The sequence below is a fragment of the Oncorhynchus masou genome, chromosome 31, assembly GCF_036934945.1.
Source record: "Oncorhynchus masou masou isolate Uvic2021 chromosome 31, UVic_Omas_1.1, whole genome shotgun sequence".
Lineage (NCBI taxonomy): Eukaryota > Metazoa > Chordata > Actinopteri > Salmoniformes > Salmonidae > Oncorhynchus > Oncorhynchus masou.
The window spans coordinates 31890824-31912444 of record NC_088242.1 but is presented as its reverse complement, the minus strand read 5'-3'; the positions used below and the strand labels follow the sequence as shown (position 1 = coordinate 31912444).

General features: G+C 42.4%; 1 protein-coding gene across 3 annotated transcripts; it reads right to left on the bottom strand.

The window, feature by feature from the left end:
- Positions 1-6582: 6582 nt before the first annotated feature.
- LOC135523799 (protein quaking-B-like) lies at positions 6583-20915 on the bottom strand. Of its 3 annotated transcripts, XM_064950715.1 has the most exons (9): positions 20353-20915; positions 20088-20256; positions 17050-17201; positions 14801-14917; positions 12767-12910; positions 9953-10040; positions 9187-9483; positions 8786-8860; positions 6583-6885 (listed from the first exon to the last, which is right to left on the bottom strand). In XM_064950715.1, the coding sequence occupies exons 2-9, from the start codon at positions 20233-20235 to the stop codon at positions 6863-6865; spliced, it is 1044 nt and encodes a 347-aa protein (XP_064806787.1). In that variant the 5' UTR covers positions 20236-20256; positions 20353-20915; the 3' UTR covers positions 6583-6862. The 3 variants fall into 3 exon arrangements, with proteins under 3 accessions (XP_064806787.1, XP_064806786.1, XP_064806788.1); XM_064950714.1 differs by having other exon boundaries at positions 20088-20915; XM_064950716.1 differs by lacking the exons at positions 6583-6885; positions 8786-8860 and adding an exon at positions 8863-9078 and having other exon boundaries at positions 20088-20913.
- Positions 20916-21621: the final 706 nt, after the last annotated feature.

The window sequence follows — 21621 nt, the reverse complement described above, 5'->3', positions numbered from 1 at the left end:
TCAGTGTGTCTTGTTTGCAAGGAAACTGTCCATGTTTCCAAATAATTACATCTGAGACATCATTAGGAATCTGCTGATGGTACTTTCAAAAGTTAGGCCTACATTTCCACCCCAGACAGAGTAGGCCTACCGATGCAGAAAAATGTACGCTTTAATGCTGAGAACTCTTCATCCGTGGCTTAACCCAGTGAGAAAAGGTCACAAGTGTTTCCCTAAAAGCTGTCTGGGTTTAAACATCTTCTATTGTACAGAAAGTGAATAGCTTAGTCGATTGATAGTGACAGAATTAGATTAATTTCCAAGCAAATTCTGCCTCTGAATGTCAAAGAAACTAAATGATATCTTAATAAATGGTAGGCATATGACATACCCTCTTACTGTATCTGCGTAATAGCGTGCAACTGCAGCACATCATTTGGGGCAATCCTACAAGTGGGTTTTCCTGCAGCTCCCTCGAGCATCACATTGGTTCCTTCATCATCCTCATGTTTATGTGACACTTTTGAATGTAGGTTAAAAGGGAAATAAAAGTATTATCTGAGTTAGGCAGTGCCCTTTGCTCCACGCCGAACACGTACCCTCACAGTCGTTTACAAAACTGTGGGAAAACAGTGCCCGACCTTCAGGGGCAAAGGACACTGTCTACCGCTAGTACATCAGGTGGGAGGCGGGAGCGACACCGTGTGCTTACTAACTAACTAGTTAGTGACACTGTGTGCCAGGTTGCTAGTTAGAACTCCAACACCAAAACATGCTAAATAGGTTCTCTCAGGAGATTTTTGCTAACATACAGTCGAGAAAATGTTCCCCTTACTAACGGAAACTCAAACATCAGCAGAACATTACGGGTAACATTGCAAAAACATTCTCTCTCCCTGGAATTGTTAGCTGGGTAACCCCTTTCATCTTCCCTTTCATTCTCCTTTCATCTGTGACCAGGCTGTTGAGACCACCAGTACTCTCTTTGATTAGACTTTAGTGTGTGCGAGATGTCAGATCTTGGTTTACTCTTTCTCTGTTTTGTTTTGACGAGACAACACGCACATGTAGTCTTCTATCTTGCTGCCTTATATACATAGACATGGAATCATTGGCCACTTTACTAATGGAACACTAGTCACTCTAATAATGTTTACATACTGCTTTACTCCTCTTATATGTATATACTGTATTCTATTCTACTGTATTTAGTCAATGCCAATGCAACATTGCTCGTCCTAATATTTATATATTTCTTAATTTCATTCTTTTACTTTTAGATTTGTGTATTGTTGTTAATTGTTAGATACTACTGCACCGTTGGAGCTGGGAACACAAGCATTTCGCTACACCCGCAATAACATCTGTTAAATATGTGTATGTTACCAATAAAATGTGATTTGATTTGTATATTTAACCTTGTGGGGACAAAAAATTCAGTCCCATTCAAAGTCCTTTTTTACCTAACCCAAACCTTAAGCCTAAACTTAACCCGAAAACCTAACCCTAAACTTAAGCCTAAACCTAACCCTAGCTCTTAACCCTAAAACTAACCCTAGCTCTTAGCTCCTAACCCCAACCCTAAACCAAATTTTAATCCTAACACAATTCTAACCTTATTCTTGATCCCCCTAGAAATAGCATTTGACCTTGTGGGGACTAACAAAATGTCCCCAGTTGGTCAAATTTTTGTTTGTTTACTATTCTTGTGGGGACTTCTAGTCTAAGTATAGTTAAACACATACACACATGTGTATGTAGGCCTAGACAGTACAGCCATCTGTTGCAGGTCAGAGGAATTATGAATGAATTTATTGTGGTGAGAAAAAAAACACAAATAACAAAAGTTATTTAGATGCAGTCACTGAAGCAGCTTTGTGTTATTGTGTATTCATCCGAGTCCAAGTGGACAAGTGGAACGATGAAGATTGTCATTGTTGCTGTGTGTGTGTGTGTATGTGTGTGTGTGTGTGTGTGTGTGTGTGTGTGTGTGTGTGTGTGTGTGTATTTAAGCTGCCTGGCACAGTCTGTGAGTAACTGTTGTCTCTGTATGGGAGCCCGGTGGACCCACTGGCCTCCTACAATACACTATTCAGTCTCACGCACACATGCACACACCCACACACACACACACACAGACATGGTCCGGCCAAGAGGCTTGTTTATCCCTCAGCCAATCACCAGGAGGGAGGAGGGTGCACAACAACAAAAAATGCTGTATATGAGAATAATAGCTTCATCTTTATCTTCTCTCTCTCTCCCTCTCCCACATGCAAACTTGTTGCTCGATCCCTCTCCCTCTCTTTCTAACTTTGTTGTCATTCCTTCCTCTCTCATTCCTCTAAGCTGAACTAAAGCTGAACTAAACCAGTACAGAAAGCCTCTACAGGACCCTGGTGTGTGTGCTTGTCGTCGCGGCAACAAGAAAATACGGTTTTGTCTCCGTTAACCCCTTAGTGTCGATTGATGCTGGTGAGTGAATCTAAGTAACACAATAAAAAAATCACCATCAAAATTTGTCAGTGGAAGCGAGAGATGTCTCGTTTTTTGCATTGGAGTCATCTCAATCCAACACATCCGCCTATGTCTTCCGCATCAGTGAAAGGTGGCAGAGCTAGAGATGTGTTTGTCAGTCCATGAGACATCCCGAAAATCGGTCTTCTCACGAAAAGGTCTGTAGCGTCTGAACGGTTTGACCTAAAAACTATTGACCACTCTATGGAAAGGGGAGACTCTCACAAACACGGTGGTCGTCTCCATTTTGCTCTAAGACCCCCACAAGTGTTAGGGAACTTGTCTGAAATCGGTTCCGTTGATGTGTCAACTTCTGTTTGTAGCGTCCTAACTGTTTGGGCTACAAACTAATGTGACCTCACTGTGGAAAGGGGAGATTCTCATGAACATGATGGTGTTCTCCATTGTGCTCTACAACCCAACAAGTGTCATGGGACTCATCTGAATGTAACCAGTACTGGTAAAAAAAAAAAATATGGAAGTATGAAATTAGTTCAGCCTACCCAAAAAAGCACGTAGCGTGTAAAAATCGTATGTCCTTTGTTGCAACACTCACTACCTAGTTCCAAACTGCCTCTGGAAGCAATGTCAGCACAAGATCTTGGGGAGCTTCATGAAATGGGGTTCATGGTCGAACAGCCGCACACAATGCTAAGATCACCATACGTGTAAAGTGTGGTGTAAAGCTCGCTGCCATTGAACAGTAGAAACCTGTTCTCTGGAGTGATGAATCATGTTTCACCATCTGGCAGTCCAATGGACGAATCTGGGTTTGGCGGATGCCAGGAGAATGCTACCTGCCCCAATGCATTGTGCCAATTGTAAAGTTTGGTGGAGGAGTAATAATGGTCTGGGGCTATTTTTCATGGTTCAGGCTAGGCCCCTTAGTTCCAGTGAAGGGAATTCTTAACGCTACAGCATACAATGACATTCTAGATGATTCTATGCTTCCAACTTTGTTGCAACAGTTTGGGGAAGGCCCTTCCCTGTTTCAGCATGACAGAAATGGTTTGTCTAAATTGGTGTGGAAGAACTTGACTGGCCTGCACAGAGCCCTGACCTCAACCCCATCGAACACCTTTGGGATGAATTGGAACGCAGACTGCGAGCCAGCCCTAACAGGCCAACATCAGTGCCCAACCTCACTAATGCTCTTGTGGCTGATTGGAAGCAAGTCCCCGCACCAATGTTTCAGCATCTAGTGGAAAGCCTTCCAAGAAGAGTGGAGGCTGTTATAGCAGCAAAGGGGGATTTTGGAATAAGATGTTTAACGAGCAGGTGTCCAAATACTTTTGGACAAGTAGTGTACATATACAAATATTTCCTGAGCGTTCTTATTTCTCCTAGATAAAGGACAAACACTTCAAAACCTTGTTTCTTATGATTTATTTTGTGACTGTCTTTTTTTGCAATTTTTTGGAATGTGTTATTCAATACTAGCCCCCCCATGGGCTAGTATTGGCTCTAGGCTAGATTATACAGAGAGGAGAGTAGTTTACCAGATGGTGTGGCGATGGTCTGAGAGATCCTGGGATAAATGTCATAAAACTACAAACAAAACAGGATCGGTAGAAATCAAGAGCGCACACACAGACAGAGTTTTAGATGTTTCTGACAGGTGCCTCTGCCTCAACCTCCAAATGGGAGAATGACCCAGTAGGAAAAGGGGATAGGGAGAAAGACAAACTCTTTTTCCTCTTCCTTGGCCTTTCTTCTTTTCCCTCTTTCTTTCACTCATTCTCAATCTCTCTCATTTGGCCCACACTCCATCCATAGGAATGTAACCCTCTAGTCCATTGGGTTGCCAGATCAGGCTCCCTCTAGTTCAGTGAGTTGCCAGATCAGGCTCCTTCTAGTTCAGTGAGTTGCCAGATCAGGCTCCCTCTAGTTCAGTGAGTTGCCAGATCAGGCTCCCACTAGTCCATTGGGTTGCCAGATCAGGCTCCCTCTAGTTCAGTGAGTTGCCAGATCACGCTATTTCCCTTCCTACAGCTGCAGGGTCAGTATCCAGAGCAAAGGCTCCAGGTCCAGAGCCAAGCCTGGGGCTCAATTAGCTCTCTACCCCCTGAGGGGGAGCAGGAAGGGTGAGGGCAGATAGTGAACAACTCACTGACAGCCCTCAGTCATATATATGGTATTTGTGCTTGGGTGTAGCTCTGTCAGTGCAGTCATATGTATATATATATATATGTATATATATATATATACACTGTATATATTGTATATAGCAAGAGAGAGAAAGACAGAGAGAGTGTACAGCAGTGAAAATATGATACATTCCTGTAGTTAACCATTGAATGAGAGAGATAATGTAGGTTCGGGAGAGCCACAGTGCTCCAGTATAATTCGCTCAGCAGATGTGTGTGCATGTTTTTGTGTGTGGGTAGGTATGAGTGAGTGTGTACGGGTAGGATTCACAATTGATTTGCTTCAGACTGTTGGAATTGGAGAGAGACAGAGAGGAGGGGGACCAAGTGTATGTCTAGTGTATTGTATTTCTAAAGAATTTAAGTGCATTCCAAAGGTATCTGCAGTGTTTAAGATTAGTATGCAGAAAGGAAGCTCACTGGAAACTTTAGAAGCTTCAGAGAAACAGCGACAAAGTTTGTTAGTTTTTTCTTTACAACTACCAGTTTAATCATGTTTTTGTTTTTCAGTACAAGGAGTTATTGTTTTGTTTTTTTACCAGTTTTTAAAAAGTTAAACATCAACAACACACTTTTTTAATTCTCAGATTCACACAGTTTATGTTTTAAAGAAACCAAGGCAGAGGCAGATATGAGTAGAGAGGTTAACGGTACAGGACTGGTCAGTTAATACAAAGAGTAGATTAATATACAGTACTACAGTTAATAACGACTCTCGACATAGAGAAGGCCCAGAAGGTAAGCAACACTGAGATTAACTTGATAGACAACAATTTTCCAGAATACCTCAAGGTTTCTAGTATATCAGAACTTGGAAAAACTCTCCGGACACTTGGTGAATGGCACGTTGGTTTGAGGCAAAGTTTGCTCTTAAACTGAATCAGATAAATCTCCATAGTAAGGCATACTGTTCTTTCCAGAAAACATAATTTAATGTTATTTCTCACATACAAAAAATGTCATATAAAAATACATTATAAACAGATGTTTTGTCTTGAATGAGATGGTTTGTGTGGAGTAAAAACAACCGCTTGGCCAAGAGGAGAGTTAGGAGCTCAGGTGTGTAACGCACATATCTAATAACACAACACTATACAATAGGGTGTGTTCTCCAGGCAGACACACAAGTATACACATCATTTCCCCCCCAAAAGAAAAGAAAACACACAAAACTAACACTGTTCTGAGGAGGTCCTACTATACTAACAGAAGAAACTGACCCTTTTTGGCACTTCATTCTAAATCCAAAAGACATATGTAGGGCTTATGGGAAACCACAACATTGAGTTGGTTCCTTTATAATACACCACATCTCTTTCACTTTTGTTGAGACATGTTTCATGGAGAATATAAACCCATCATAAAAAAGGCTGCTCTGGTCTGTGACATATCTCTCTCTATTGGAATAAATAAAGGCACTTTGTTCTCTAGATGTATATAATACTGTATTGGTAAAGCAAACGCTATGGTTGAGACTCTTCGCTCTGTAGCACCTGGAGAAGTGTGATCGTACCCGTTAGATAGACTCAGGTCACTGTAGAAAGGCAGGCATGGTGGAAAAGCCTAGTCTTAGAGAGGACATCGTGTGAAACTGGTGTGACATATTAAACCAGATCGGAGTAACTTTTTGTGTGGCGGTAACCCAACGTAGCAGGCGTGAAAAAAACAAACACTTAGTGGGTCGGCAGAAACCGTAAGCATCCGTTTTTGTAGGCTTTGCCTCTTCTCTGCTCCCCCCCGAAAAACGAGATGCTTCCGGTTTCCCTAGACCCCCGCTGAGGGTTTGAGAACAGGGACAGTCAGACTAGCTTAGTGGGCATGAATATGTTATGATCATACATATAACTGTTATTATTATTTTACTATTATAATACTATAGCTTCCAATCGACTCAATGCAGGGCAAGGTATAGAGATAAGTTATCTGACCCGTGCAGAGAGCATGGCTGGGGTTTGGTTGGGGGGGGGTTGTGATTGGGTGGTTTTGATGTAGTGGTTCCTATAGAAAGAGCACATGGCTTGAAAGTGTGGTGTTTGGGTGGGCATGGCTGGTGACTGGGTCCTGATTGGGTCCTGAAGGGTCACTACCATGGCGCTGGTCTCTGGTTGGTTTGGCAGAGGTGACTCCTGGGGGGGTTGGGGGAGGGGGCGTGGCTGTTGTCCAGAGCATGGCAACGAGCAAGCCACAGGCGGAGATGGGCGGGTCATCAGTGGGTACAGAGGTCAAGGGTTAGTCGCTGTGGCAGCTGGGGAGGGGAGGGGGGGTTAGGAGACAGACGGACAGACACAAAGAAATTAAGGAAACAAAAGACACATAGAAAAAGATAGAAAGAGATTAGTGTCAGCTAGTGGTGTCAGATTTACTGCAGTCACACACACACAGTGTGAACATACATAACACCTTCATGAACACTACATAGGCATTTATAAGTCAATAGCTGCAAGTTGACATAAGGTCTGGCATATGCAGTAAGTGACACAATTTGAGATGCCAACCAGCGACTGCCAACCAGCGACTGCTGACATAGGCAGTTGTGAATGCTTATGTATTGTTAATGAAGGCATTATAAAGGTGCCCTTTGTAGAACATATGAGCACTGCTACAGTGAGGCTAGCTGCACTACAGACAGAGAAACCATGGAGACAGCATAAGGTATGGTTTCGTGGCAGGGCGTGAGAATGTCACTGACATCTGAAGCTGTTCTGACTAACGCAGTGTTTCTCAACCCAGTCTATGGGGGCCACCAGTAGTTTCACATCATCTAGTCAACTAATAATCAATACCTCGACGGAATAGATCAGGTATGTGAAACGGCTGGTGGGTCCTGAGGGTGGCTTAAACACAGTTTAATGGTTAGCAGCAGTCAGGGTGTATGTTATGGTGTCTTGACAGAGAAGACCAAATGCAATGAGGACCAATTAATTGATTAAAAATGATCTGTTATGGTTTCCAGACTGCTGTTAAGCATTAGAGATGTAATCCGCTAGAGAAGCAGAGAGGCCTGCAGTTACCGAGCCATGAGATGTTAAGAGATGTGGTTTTAGAAGGAATTAATTAAGAACATATACTTTTTTTTTACAGATATTTTCTAATAATAATAACTTTTAGACATTTATTTATTTTTTATTTTTTTTGTCTGTTTTTTTTTATATCAAACATTGGTTCTCTATGTTTGCAAAATAAATACAAGCGAGAGCTTCGCGCTTGTAAAGAAAACATCCCCAAGAATGCAACAACACGTCTTGCTCATAGCTTAAAATGATATTCATAATTTTTTTTTACATATCACACAAGTAAATTCTATTTTCCAAGCACATAAGCAACAACTACAATAATCTCCAAAGAATAGGGCAAGCCTAATGATATGACAATGGAATGTCTTTTCGAAACTATATCTAATGTCAACCCATCCCTAACCCACAAAGGTCCAGTAATCCTTACTTTACACTCCATATCTCCGAATGCAGATTTCAGTAGTATAGGGTCATGTACTGTATAAGGTCGTATGGATAATGGTTATAAGAAGGCTGCTTCAGCTTCAAGTACTGTGTGTCTCTGATCCATAATATACAAAACAATCATTAGAAAACCATATCAATAAATAAAAGAGTAGGTCAAAAAAGCAGTGTTGACTTTTACAAAATCAAATCAAAGGAATGGTGTAATTTAAGACGGTATAAAAGAGATGACCCTGCTTGAACAGTTGTGAAACAACTGGCAAGGAGAGGGGGGGGGGGGGGAAGAGAGCGAGAGATAAATAGTATTTGAAGAGAACTCTAAATCAAGAGAGTCACAAGGTCACAGTCACATGGAGGAACGGTCCAATCTAAAAGCAAGGGACAACCTCACATGCCTTCCTCTATCTGACAGTATGGGCTATGAGCGCCCTGGAATATTCACCCCTGGAACGGACTCGTCCATTCCTAACACTACCCTCTCTCTGCTCTGTGACAGACTGTTGTTTGACTTTAACACACAGCTCACTGTTTGACCTTCCCCTCACATTCTGGTCTCATACCCCTCTTAGCAGGCGGCACACAGGTCAACTAACAGACCCACACATGAACACACACACACTGGCGCACACACACAAAATCACTCACAAATGCGTATCTCCACTCACACTGTCTAGTGATCTAACTGACCTCTGTCGGTGTTCACTACTCTTTGGTAAGGATGGACCCTCATATTGTGGCGTTGCACCTTAGCCGTCATCGCTCCTGCTCACCACGCAACCACATTACCAAAACACCAAAACACAGGGGGTTAACAGTGACATCATCAAACAGTTACATTAAGAAGACAGTCAAGAGGCCCATCTCAGATAGGTGTATGTATGTATGTATGTATGTATGTGTGTGTCTGTGTGTGTGTGTGTGTCTGAGGTCCATATGTAAGAGGGAGTTTATCTCTCAGCCTTTGGTTTGGAAAGCCATACCTGGAAACAGAGAGAGAAATACAACCGGGTCACAACACAACAACACAACCCTCATTCCCAAATTAACTTGATCTGTGTGTGTGTGTGTGTGTGTGTGTGCGTGTTTACCTAATACTCCACTAGTGTCCATGGGGTATTCTAGTATAGATGGGGTTAGGGTGTAGGGGGAATATTCGTAGGGAGTGTAGAAGAATCCTCCTGATTCTGGTGGTTGCTGCATCAGTCCTGCATGCTGATTGGCTCCTTGCATGAGGGCCTGCTGACTCTGGATCTGACGAATCAGGTGAGGCATGAGATTGGGCTGCTGAACAGGGGCGGGGTTTCTCATAGCCTGCTGCATAACAGGGGAGGGACTGGAGATGAGCCGAGGCTGCTGAGAGGAGGCTAGGGAGAAAGCCATAGTGGCTGCTCGCACCCACACACGGAGGGAGGGAGGGAGGGAGGGAGGGAGGGAGGGAGGGAGGGAGGGAGGGAGGGAGGGAGGGAGGGAGGGAGGGAGGGAGGGGGAGAGGGAGAGAGAGAAACAAATAGAAAATCATTACTAGTTGGAAACAAGAACATCAAAAAGCCCCACCAACAGTTTCAGGACAGGCACTTTCTACACTATTATGGGAAAAAATGCTATCTAGAACCTAAAAGGATTCGGCTGTCCCCATAAGAGAACCATTTGAAAAACCCTTTTTGGTTCAAGGTAAAAAAAACTTTTGGTTCCATGTAGAATCATTTTGGGTTCCATATAGAACCATTTTGGGTTCCATATAGAACCCTTTCCACGGAGGGTTCTACCTGGAACCAAAAAGGGTTCTCCTATGGGGACAGCCAAAGAATCCTTTTGAAACCCTTTTTTCTAAGAGTGTAATGGTGTCATCCTTACGTTGCTTGATGTTGGCGTCTCTGTAGGTTCCATTGAGAATGGCCAGCTCCATCAACTGCATCTTCTTTAGACTGTCCTCTCCTTCAGCCTACACACATGCCCGCACACGCACACACACACAGGACATTTAATATCCGTCTAGTTGGCTGAAGGTTGGATTACGTTACACTCTGGTGAACAGATTGTGAGTGGCGTAGGCCTGAAGCTGTACAGCTAGACCAGCAAGGTTAAACTAACAGATATCATTAATCCCCACCCCCACTCTCAGGTCTTCTGGGTTAACTTTATGTACTGTTACTAGTATACATTGGCAAAAAATGTATATATATATATTCTCGCTGTCTTGTATTATCATCGGGTGAATGAGAATTGCCAGGGGAAGTAATCAACATTTTAAAATTAATATATTTGGTAGATAGTTGTAAATGATTTTTGCCCTACCCACAGTTAACTTTAACATAGCCTATTAGCTAGAAAGGTAACTCCCAACACATTTATATATATTTGCCGACCGCCAGTATACCTCCGCCGACCCCAGTTTGAATTTCCCTGCTGTAAGTCAATGCAGTGCGATTTGAGAGTTTGGGTGAAAGTTCACAACTACTTTATTCAATGTTGAATTCAGGAGTGAGAGCAACATTCTTAGCAATATTCCGTCTGTGGTGTGGGGTCATTGGGTAGGTGGCTAAGAGAATGTGAGAATTGTTGAGGGACGCATGGAATGAGGTGATGTGAGAAAAGAGAAAGAGAATGAGGAGGAGGGTATGAATTGAGTGTGAGAGAGGAGTGAAAGGAGTGATAGAGTGAAGAGAAAGAGTGAACAGTCTCGCCATTCATCCCCTCCTCCTTTCACAACACGCATTACCATGGAGACGCCTTTATAGATGCTGCCCAGCGAATTACACACACACAAACACAGACACGCACACACACACATCCCACTGGGCACAGACATCAGTTTGACGTCTAGTTTTAATTTACATTTGGTTGAGTTGTCAACTATTGGGAATTAAACGTGAAATCAACAAAACATTTCACCATGTCATGGGATTTAGGTTAAAGTGGGGTGAAAAAAAAATACGGAATGACCTTATGTTGATTACTTCTTGCAAATGCAATTCATTTTCCACGCTGATTCAACGTCACCACATTGATTTTTGGGGTTGAAATGAAGTGGACACAACGTTGATTCAACCAGTTTTTGCCCAGTGGGACATACTGTGTACAATATACAGTGGAAGACGGAAGTTTACATACACCTTAGCCAAATACATTTAAACTCCGTTTCACAATTCCTGACATTTAATCCTAGTAAAAATTCCCTGTCTTAGGTCAGTTAGCATTACCACTTTATTTTAAGAATGTGAAGTGTCAGAACAGTAGTAGAGGGAACGATATATTTCAACTTTTATTTATTTCAACATATTCCCAGTGGGTCATAAGTTTACATACACTCAATTAGTATTTGGTAGCATTGCCTTTAAAATGGTTTAACTTGGGTCAAATGTTTCGGATAGCCTTCCGCAAGCTTCCCACAATATGTTGGGGGAATGTTGTGCCCATTCCTCCTGACAGAGCTGGTGTAACTGAGTCAAGTTTGTAGGCCTCGTTGCTCGCACACGCTTTTTAAGTTCTGCCCACAAATTTTCTATAGGATTGAGGTTAGGGCTTTGTGATGGCTACTCCAATACCTTGACTTTGTTGTACTTAAGCCATTTTGCCACAACTTTGGAAGTATGCTTGGGGTCATTGTCCATTTGGAAGACCCATTTGCCACCAAGCTTTAACTTCCTGACTGATGTCTTGAGATGTTGCTTCAATATATCCACATGATTTTCCCTACCTCATGATGCCATCTATTTTGTGAAGTGCACCAGCTCCTCCTGCAGCAAAGCACACCCACAACATGATGCTTCCACCCCCGTGCCTCATGGTTGGGATGGTGTTCTTCACCTTTTTCCTCCAAACATAACGATGGTCATCATGGCCAAACAGTTATTTTTTTGTTTCATCAGACCAGAAGACATTTCTTCAAAAAGTACAATCTTTGTTCCCATGTGCAGTTGCAAACCGTAGGCTTTTTTATGGCGGTTTTGGAGGAGTGGCTTCTTCCTTGCTGAGCGGCCTTTCAGGTTATGTCTATATAGGACTCATTTTACTGTGGATGTAGATACTTTTGTACCTGTTTCCTCCAGCATCTTCACAAGGTCCTTTGCTATTGTTCTTGGATTGATTTGCACTTTTCGCATCAAAGTACGTTCATCTCTATTAGACAGAACGCGTCTCCTTCCTGAGTGGTATGCGTGGTCCTAAGGATGAACCAGACTTGTGGAGGTTTACAATTTGTTTCCTGAGGTCTTGGCTGATTTATTTTGATTTTCCCATGATGTCAAGCAAAGAGGCACTGAGTTTGAAGGTAAGCCTTGAAATACACCCACAGGTACACCTCCAATTGACTCAAATTATGTAAATTAGCCTATCAGAAGCTTCTAAAGCAATGACATAATATTATGGAATTTTCCAAGCTGTTTAAAGGCACAGTCAACTTAGTGTATGTGATACAGTGAATTATAAGCAAAATAATCTGCCTGTAAACAATTGTTGGAAAAATGACTTGTGTTCCGCACAAAGTAGATGTCCTAACCGACTGGCCAAAACTACAGTTTGTTAACAAGAAAATTGTGGAGTGGTTGAAAAAAAGAGTTTTAATGACTCCAACCTAAGTGTATGTTAACTTCCGACTTCATCTGTACATACATACACACACACACAAACACACACACATAATTATAGTATGAATCTCACGGTACTCACGGCTGGTACGAGTAGTTTCTTGACCTCTACGGTAGCTCTTTGTAGTTTGATCTGAGCTCTGTTGTGTGTGTCTTCCACTGTGATGAGTACATGGAGTTCCTCACTCAGGTGTTCCCAGTTAGGTTTCCCTCTGTTCAGCTCCTCCTGATACACATTCAAAACAATAATATTCCCTGAAGACTGTCCACATTGACTTCAGTTCTGTAACAACACGGCAGCCATTTTACTGCAAGTGAATAATCCCCACTCGTGGAGAAGGTCAGAATGTCTACCCACTCTTTATACCTCTTTCTTTCTTTCTTTCTTTCTTTCTTTCTTTCTTTCTTTCTTTCTTTCTTTCTTTCTTTCTTTCTTTCTTTCTTTCTTTCTTTCTTTCTTTCTTTCTAAATAAATAAATAAATAAATAATATAAAAGAAAATTGTCATTCATTTTTTTGTTATCTAATGCTTTTTCTCAATGATTCTGGTGGTTTTTATTCTCAGAATCTAAACATTTGATAAAACTGTATCAAAACCTCAGGAAAGGCACCAGGGTATGCATGCCTTCATTTCCAACCATTCAAACGCGTTACGGACTCCAGTCGCTGTTGATTACCCTTGTTGTGTGGGTATGCCTGGGGTAAGCCCTGCACATTTGGGTGTCTACATTATTTTGTGCTTGCATCCGTTGAACTGAACAAAGACAGCTAGCCAGCAAAAACAACATGACAAATGGACACTATACTGCACCTTAGAACCTCATTTATTATACACTGAGTATACCGAACACCTTCCTAATATTGAGTTGCACCCCCATTTTGATCGCAAAACAGCCTCAATTTATCGGGGCATTGACTCTACAAGGTGTTGAAAGTGTTCCACAGAGATGCTGGCCCATGTTGACTTCAATGCTTCCCACAGTTGTGTCAAGTTGGCTGGATGTCCTTTGGGTGGCGGACCATTCTTGAAACACATGGGAACCTTTTGAGCGTGAAAAACCCAGCAGCATTGCAGTTCTTGACACAAACCGGTGAGCCTGGCACCTACTACCATATCCCGTTCAAAGGCACTTCAATCAGTTGTCTTGCCCATTCACCCTCTAAATGGCACACATACTGTACACAATCCAAGTCTCAATTGTCTCAAGGCTTAAAAATCCTTCTTTAAGCTGTTTCCTACACTGACTGAAGTGGATTTAACAAGTGACATCACATCTTTCACCATCTTTCACAGTCTTTATCCCCTTACACTGTGTATAAGACAATAGTTTAGGATTTGTTAGTTGATTACTTGTTGGTTATTACTGCATTGTCGGAACTAGAAGCACAAGCATTTCGCTACACTCGCATTAACATCTGCTAACCATGTGTATGTGACAAATAAAATTTGATTTGATTTTAAATTTGATTTGATTTGATTTGGATTCACATGGTCAGTCTGTCATGGAAAGAGCAGGTGTTTTGTATACTCGGTGCATGTAATAATATTACACATAAAAAATATCATTATGTGTGTGTGTGTGTGTGTGTATAAATCCATTGGGAAAGTAAATTCATTGCATTGCAAACTATTCGGATAAAATGTGTGTGTAATAATATTTCACATAATAATATTATTATGTGTCTGTGTGTTTGCGCGCGTAAATCCATTGTAAAAGGCTGGAGTTTCCGTTCCAAACTATTCAGATGAAATGTGTCCATAAGATAGTCTTTAAAAGTGCCACCTATCAGTTGTAACTGTGGATGCTACATCAATGTATGGCTGAGCGGAGTTGAGCAGCGTGTCATTTTGCCGGATGATATGAAATGTGCCGCCATCGGAGGCTATCGCTTGTGTATTTGGCTACATTGGTATTTACATTTGTTGAAAATTGTCAGTCAATTTCAGTTAGTAGCCTATGTCAATCTGGTTGTTTAAGCTATCTGTTGTACTGTGTGGTGAAGCTGGGCTTCATCCGTGTTTATTTGTGAGTAAATCTGGCTTTGATAATAGCCAGTGCCTACCCAGCCACAGACCTCACGTCATTGGTGTGAGCGTGTGATTGTGGGCACGTACCTTCTTTTTGTCTCTCATGGATCCTTTCCCTCGTACCATGATCTTACAGCCTGTCTCTGCCTCCAGCTGTTTGGCTGTCAGACCCCTCGGACCCAGGATCCTACCTACAAAGTTAAACTACACACACACACACACACACACACACACACACACACACACACACACACACACACACACACACACACACACACAGAGAGAGAGAGAGACATATTTTAAGAATATGTAGGGCCAGGAGTTGGCGGCTAGCCATGAAATACTCCTGGCAGTGGTTGGTAACTTGTAGTCAACTAGCTAAGTAATACTCCTGGCCGTGGTTGGTAACTTGTGGTCAACTAGCTAAGTAATACTCCTGGCCGTGGTTGGTAACTTGTAGTCTACAAGCCATGAAATACTCCTGGCCGTGGTTGGTAACTTGTGGTCAACTAGCTAAGTAATACTCCTAGCCGTGGTTGGTAACTTATAGTCTACAAGCTAAGTAATACTCCTGGCCGTGTTTGGTAACTTATAGTCTACAAGCTAAGTAATACTCCTGGCCGTGGTTGGTAACTTGTGGTCAACTAGCTAAGTAATACTCCTAGCCGTGGTTGGTAACTTATAGTCTACAAGCTAAGTAATACTCCTAGCCGTGGTTGGTAACTTATAGTCTACAAGCTAAGTAATTATCCTGGCCGTGGTTGGTAACTTATAGTCTACAAGCTAAGTAATACTCCTGGCCGTGGTTGGTAACTTGTGGTCAACTAGCTAAGTAATACTCCTGGCCGTGGTTGGTAACTTGTTCATACTAGCTAAGTAATACTCCTGGCCGTGGTTGGTAACTTGTTCATACTAGCTAAGTAATACTCCTGGCCGTGGTTGGTAACTTGTTCATACTAGCTAAGTAATACTCCTGGCCGTGGTTGGTAACTTGTTCATACTAGCTAAGTAATAAGACATGGAATATTAAATGGAATACTCTCCCAGCACGGAAAAAATCAACTGAAGCCTGTACGCACGCACGCACGTGTGTGTGTGTGGTGTGTGTTGTTGGTCAGTTTGGAGTGTCTATTGTCCATGAAATCACAAACAACGGACTCACTCCAAAGTATATAGTTGTCGAAAGAATTTGGTATAGTGACATGTATTTATAGGATGGCTGGAGAAGAATCCTGCACGTCCATTCACTCTCCAGGAGGAAAGCTGGCCACAACTGATTTGGTGAGCGGTGCTGCAATAACAGTCTGTTGAACCCAGGATGGCACAGGCAGAGGGATTTCTTATCTTTTTGCATTATGCAATCTTCATGTTAATATTTCATTTCTGTTCTTATTGTGCATATATATATGTGTGTGTGTGTGTGTGTGTGTGTGTGTGTGTGTGTGTGTGTGTGTGTGTGTGTGTGTGTGTGTGTGTGTGTGTGTGTGTGTGTGTGTGTGTGTGTGTGTGTGTGTGTGTGTGTGTGTGTGTGAGAGAGAGAGAGAGAGAGAGAGTGTGAGTCAGGAATAGGTCATTGTGTGTGTTGGCTGGTGGTGAGGCTGGACACTTTAACCTTATCTGTCACTGGAGCTGAGAGATTAATAAGACAGCTGCCCCTCTCTCTAGCTCTCACCCTCTTTCCCATCTCTCTCTCCATTTGTCTTTCCCTCTGTCTCTCTACCTTTCACACCCTTGTGTCTTGTCTGTTTTTGTTTCTCTGACCCCCCACTTCTATATGGGTGTCAACGCATTCTCTTCATTCCTAAAGAACTTTAACACACCCACATGCACACACACCCGCACGCACACGCACACACACACACACACACACTAGAGAGAGGAGCTATTCTGTATTTTTAGCCCTGATCTCATCTGTTCCATCGTCTTGTGTGAGTTTGTGTGCATGCTTCTGCATGTGCCTGTGTGTTTGTCTGTATGTGTGTGCACGGGCGCACGCGCATTATCCAGGGTTACACTGCCATTTTATCATGTGAATGAAGAGAAGCTTCTGTCATCACCTCTATCTGATGTCCTCTGCCATACATTCTAACCCCCTTTTATAAGGGCTGGGAGCTTAGAAAGCAGCCCTTCCCCCTATATTGCTACCCCATCTGTGTTAACAAATCTGAAAGGACCAGACAGGAGTATCAACATGGCAATGGCTCTAACTTACCCTCCAACGGTCTGGAAGATTCTGTTGTTATGGAAAGGTTTTGATTTCGGTATTAATTTTCTGTCACTCTGGATAGACACTACAATAAAGTCTACAAAGGGCAAAAAAAGGTTTGTCCACTCACGTCGGGGTACTCTTTGACGGGCACGTAGAGCTTCTCCTGCAGCTGAGCCACTGGACCAATCCCATTAGGCAGCTCCTCAGAGTTCCGCCCCTCGGCGGCCACACCTCCATTCATCGAGTCGTTATACATGTCCTTGCGCACTCTACCTATCTCTGAGGGAGGGAGAAAGAGAGAAGAGAGAGAGAAACAGGTCCTTTAGAACACTAGGCCCAATAACAAAATAAAGATAGTGTGTGTTTGTTTAAAGCTGTCTGGCTCAGACTTCCAATATTGTTGCATGATGCATTACTAACAACATATAATAGCCAACCACTCACACGCACACACACACACACACACACACACACACACACTAACCTGTGAAATAACCATGACCTGATGGAAGCAGAGTGATAACTAAGTGTGACCATAGTAATAATAAATGGTACAGTTAATTATGTAAACCTATAATCACAACAGCTTTAAGCCTCTAATAACACACCTGACCTCACATGTAAACCTGATTATTACACAGACACCTGACACTACACATACACCACACACACACACCACACACACACACTGTGGATGATGTGCCTTGGATGAGACAGCCACAGTAGTAAACCTGACACAATATGAATAATGTGGCTGTAGGACAGAAAGATAGACAGTGCGTGCATGAGTGTGAAAGTATGTGCATGTTTGACCATGGTCCAGTCTATAAATACAGACAGCTCTAGATAGTATAATGGCAGGTTGAAGTGTTGAGATAAATCCTAGCTCAAATAACTCCCCCTCTCTTGTCTTCCTCTCTTCTCTCTTACTACCCTTTTTCTCTATTTTTTTAATCCCCCTCCGCTTTCCCTTTGTCAAAAACAACACCATGACCATTGTTACCCTGATCGATAATTCCACATAACATCTTATTGTTTGTTTCCATGTTGTTTGTCTTGTTTGGGGTGTGTTTGGTTGTTGCAGTGGTGTTCCTCTTGAAATACTACAATCAATAAATGAATCAATCGACCACACAAACAGGTGTGTGTGTTGAAATGGTAAATATTGTGAATTTGTATGATTGTGTGCAAGGCTCCCTTGAAAAAGAGGCCTTAGTCTCAATGGGATTTTCTGTTTAAATACATTTTTTAAATACACATGATCAGTTTACAGGCTCTGCATGGTGTTCAACTTGACTGTGTGGCTTTGGGTTGAAATACATACAGTCTCTGCACGCCCTTCCCAGTCAAATATTTTATTATGTATTTTATTTTTTATATTATCCCATTGGCCGTGTACTGAACCTCGTGCCTGGCCCGGGATGGGGTGCCACATTCACACCCCTCGCACATTAGGTCACCGGCCTAACAACTGTCCATTTGTTCACAGCACTCACTGCCTGGTGTGTGTTTTATTGCGTGTGTGTGCGCAAGCATGTGTGTGTGTGTGTGTGTGTGTGTATCTCACCGTACACGGTAAAAAATAAAAATAATTGTTGTTTAAATCTTAAATCTTCCCTGTCAAGTTGTCCAGTGACACATTTTCCCAAAGGAAACTCTGAAATGGCATATTGTTTTTAAGAAGATTGTAGAATATTCACTTTAAAATCTGTCGGCAATTGGATGGAAGCCTAGCTGGTGCGCTCATCCAGTGTCACTTTGATTATGCTGCACATCATGGTTCACCAGTAGCCCCAAACATCGCAAGAATAAGCTACCAGCCAAACAGGCTTGTAAGAATTGTACTTAATTAAACACCCTCTCAAACTCATCTGGAAGTTGAGCATTTTTTAATTTCCATCTCTGTAATGTGACTGTATCTATGCAATCGTATGTGTATTTATGTTTCTTTTTTTAAAGGGACCGCAATGGAAATAAGTCCCTTTATTGTGGACTTTATTGTGCAATCCCGGTCACGTTTAAAAATAGTAATAGTATATATATATACTTTTTTTACTGACAAATAAAGTAAATAAATCAAAACTGTGCAGCGGGCCAATTGATGAATGGAAAGAGATCTGTTCCAAAACACCAAAAAGTTGAATGATATTCAGAGGTTGTCAAACCAAGCCTTCTATACTGGGTAAGCCTACAAGTTAGGGAGGGATGTAATTTTGGTATTTTATTAGGATTTCCATTAGCTGTTGCGAAAGTAGCAGCTATTCTTCCTGGTGTCCACACAGAACATGACATAATACAGAACATTAATAGACAAGAACAGCTCAAGGACAGAACTACATGGGGTCCTGTGTGGCTCAGTCGGTAGAGCATGGCGCTTGCAACGCCAAGCGTCGTGGGTTCGATTCCCGCTGGGACCACCCATATGTAAAATTAGTGGCTCCAGCCGACTTGTAAGTCGCTTTGGACAAAAGCGTCTGCTAAATGGGATATATTTTTTATATTTTTATACATGTACATCCATTTAAAAATGACACACGTAGCCTACATATCAATACATACACACAAACTATCTAACGTTTGTTGAGCTTGACACAGTCTATTTATTGTGGTGTTAACACAAACCATGATATTGAAGTGCCCGAAGTTGGTATGCTTTGGTTTGGTTGTGTGGTTGGTCGTGTGGTGCATTGGCACAGAAACTTGTTAGTGGAACATTTGTTGCATATATTTTATAGAATTATAAATATGTAATGAAACAGGGAGGGAGAGTGAGCTTGTCTGGGGTGGTCGGCGAACCCCCCAACCTTAAAATCTTGCATAGCCTTTTTTAGTTTTGATGCCCAAATAATAACTTGTAGTTGAATGAACATATGAGACGAGCTGAGCAAACACATCATTTTAAATTGACATACTTTTTTGCATATGTTGAATCAAGTTGGAGCTAAATGTGGGCCAATATTTTGTTTTTAGTTCAGGTAACACTTGGATCGAAAAGTTGAGTAAACAAAAAAAAGCTGTAGAACTAGTTACATAACAATAACAGTTTTCTTTTTACAGTGTAGCCTATACCATGCAGTATAATTGAGATATCCACCAACTAACTTTATACCTAAGCTACCATGTCTTTTGTAAATCTAAAAACATGTATTGAACCTACACACTTACCTTCTTCTAGGAGCCGCTCCAGGTGTGTGAAGATGCCAGTGAAGTTGGGCAGAGAGCTCATCACCTTCCGGTCCGTCATCAACTGCATCAGGTAGTCCGGGCTGGGCCTTGGTCTTTCCCGGACCTGCTCACTCATCTCCCCGACCATGGTCACTCTCACAACGCAAGTCTATAAAATCAAGGCGCGACGCTCTGCAATAAAAGTGATGTCCAAAATGCTGCCTCGAGCCCCAGCCTCCGATTTTGTGATGAGTTTGTCACTTACCGCTCTGAGTATTCTGCAGTCCCGAGGTCATGCGCTAAAAAGATGGGAAAGAAATAACGAGAGAGGCTTGGAAATAGTTTTTTAAAACTCCGCTCAGTTGATTAGGCCTATACTCGCAAAAGTTAGTTGGTGAAACTCGTGTCCGCTGTTTCTTTAAGCGAGTTCTCTTCTTCACCGTTTTACAAGTGCCCTAGTGCCTTTTCACGCTCTCTCAGGGTCGGATCACTTGTTTTCTCTCCTTCACTCCTACTCGCTCATGTCCGGTGTGTGTCGGTATTCAGACCCTGTCATATGACCAAACATCACACTGAAAGAGGGAGTGGGAGAGAAAGACCGAAATGGGGTAGTGGGTGGACCCAGAACACGCTGTTTGTCCCCGAAGATTCGATTCAGGTGAGAGGGCATGATGTCTCCCCTCTCTTTCTCTTCTCACACGCGCACACACACACATACACACTTAGAGGATGAACTGTTCTAGATGACAATGTCAACAATGTCGTCCAGTTGCACTCAGAGTTATGCACACCTGTTCTACCTTCAGTTGCTGTCTGTCACTTGGGGATCTCTGAAAGTGTGTGGCATGCAGGTGGTCTCTGTCTTTTTTCTTTCTTTATCTCTCTGTCACACACACACACACACACACACACTTTCTTTGAATAAAATGCTAAATTAATGTATACTTTGGATAATAATGCCTTGTAATTGGCACAATCGTGTGTGTGTGTGTGTGTGTGTGTGTGTGTGTGTGTGTGTGTGTGTGTGTGTGTGTGTGTGTGTGTTCTGACTCTGTAGACTAGCTGTTCTGACTCTAGTCTGTCTTTATCCGCCACAGCTGTCTCACACTGTCATTCCTCTGTACACTCCAACACAGATATGCAGCAGACAGAATATTAATCAAAAGACACAAACTCACACACATACACACCACACACAGAGAAAGAATAGTAATCGCAGATTGAGCTCCCATCTCACCCCACCATTTCTCTCCCCCTTTCTTTCCCTTCTCCTCCCCCATCTCAACCCACCAGGCACCGCATGTCATTCCTGCTAACAATCAGACGTGTGTAGTTAACCTTCAAGACAACGACTGTCTTATACATCTGATAGGGTAGGGGACAGTGTGTGTGTGTGTGTGTGTGTGTGTGTGTGTGTGTGTGTGTGTGTGTGTGTGTGTGTGTGTGTGTGTGTGTGTGTGTGTGTGTGTGTGTGTGTGTGTGCGCACGCATGTTTGTGTGTATGTGTGTGTTATTGGACACAAGACACTGACTA

Excerpts from the sequence above, each read along its gene's own strand:
- LOC135523799 (XM_064950714.1), bottom strand. The coding sequence starts at position 20,235 with ATGGTCGGGGAGATGAGTGAGCAGGTCCGGGAAAGACCAAGGCCCAGC. Across the intron at positions 17,202-20,087 it reads GGAGCGGCTCCTAGAAGAAG|AGATAGGTAGAGTGCGCAAG; the intron begins GTAAGTGTGTAG and ends TCCCTCCCTCAG. Across the intron at positions 8,861-9,186 it reads GGACACTAGTGGAGTATTAG|GAGCGATGACGGCTAAGGTG; the intron begins GTAAACACGCAC and ends CGTGGTGAGCAG.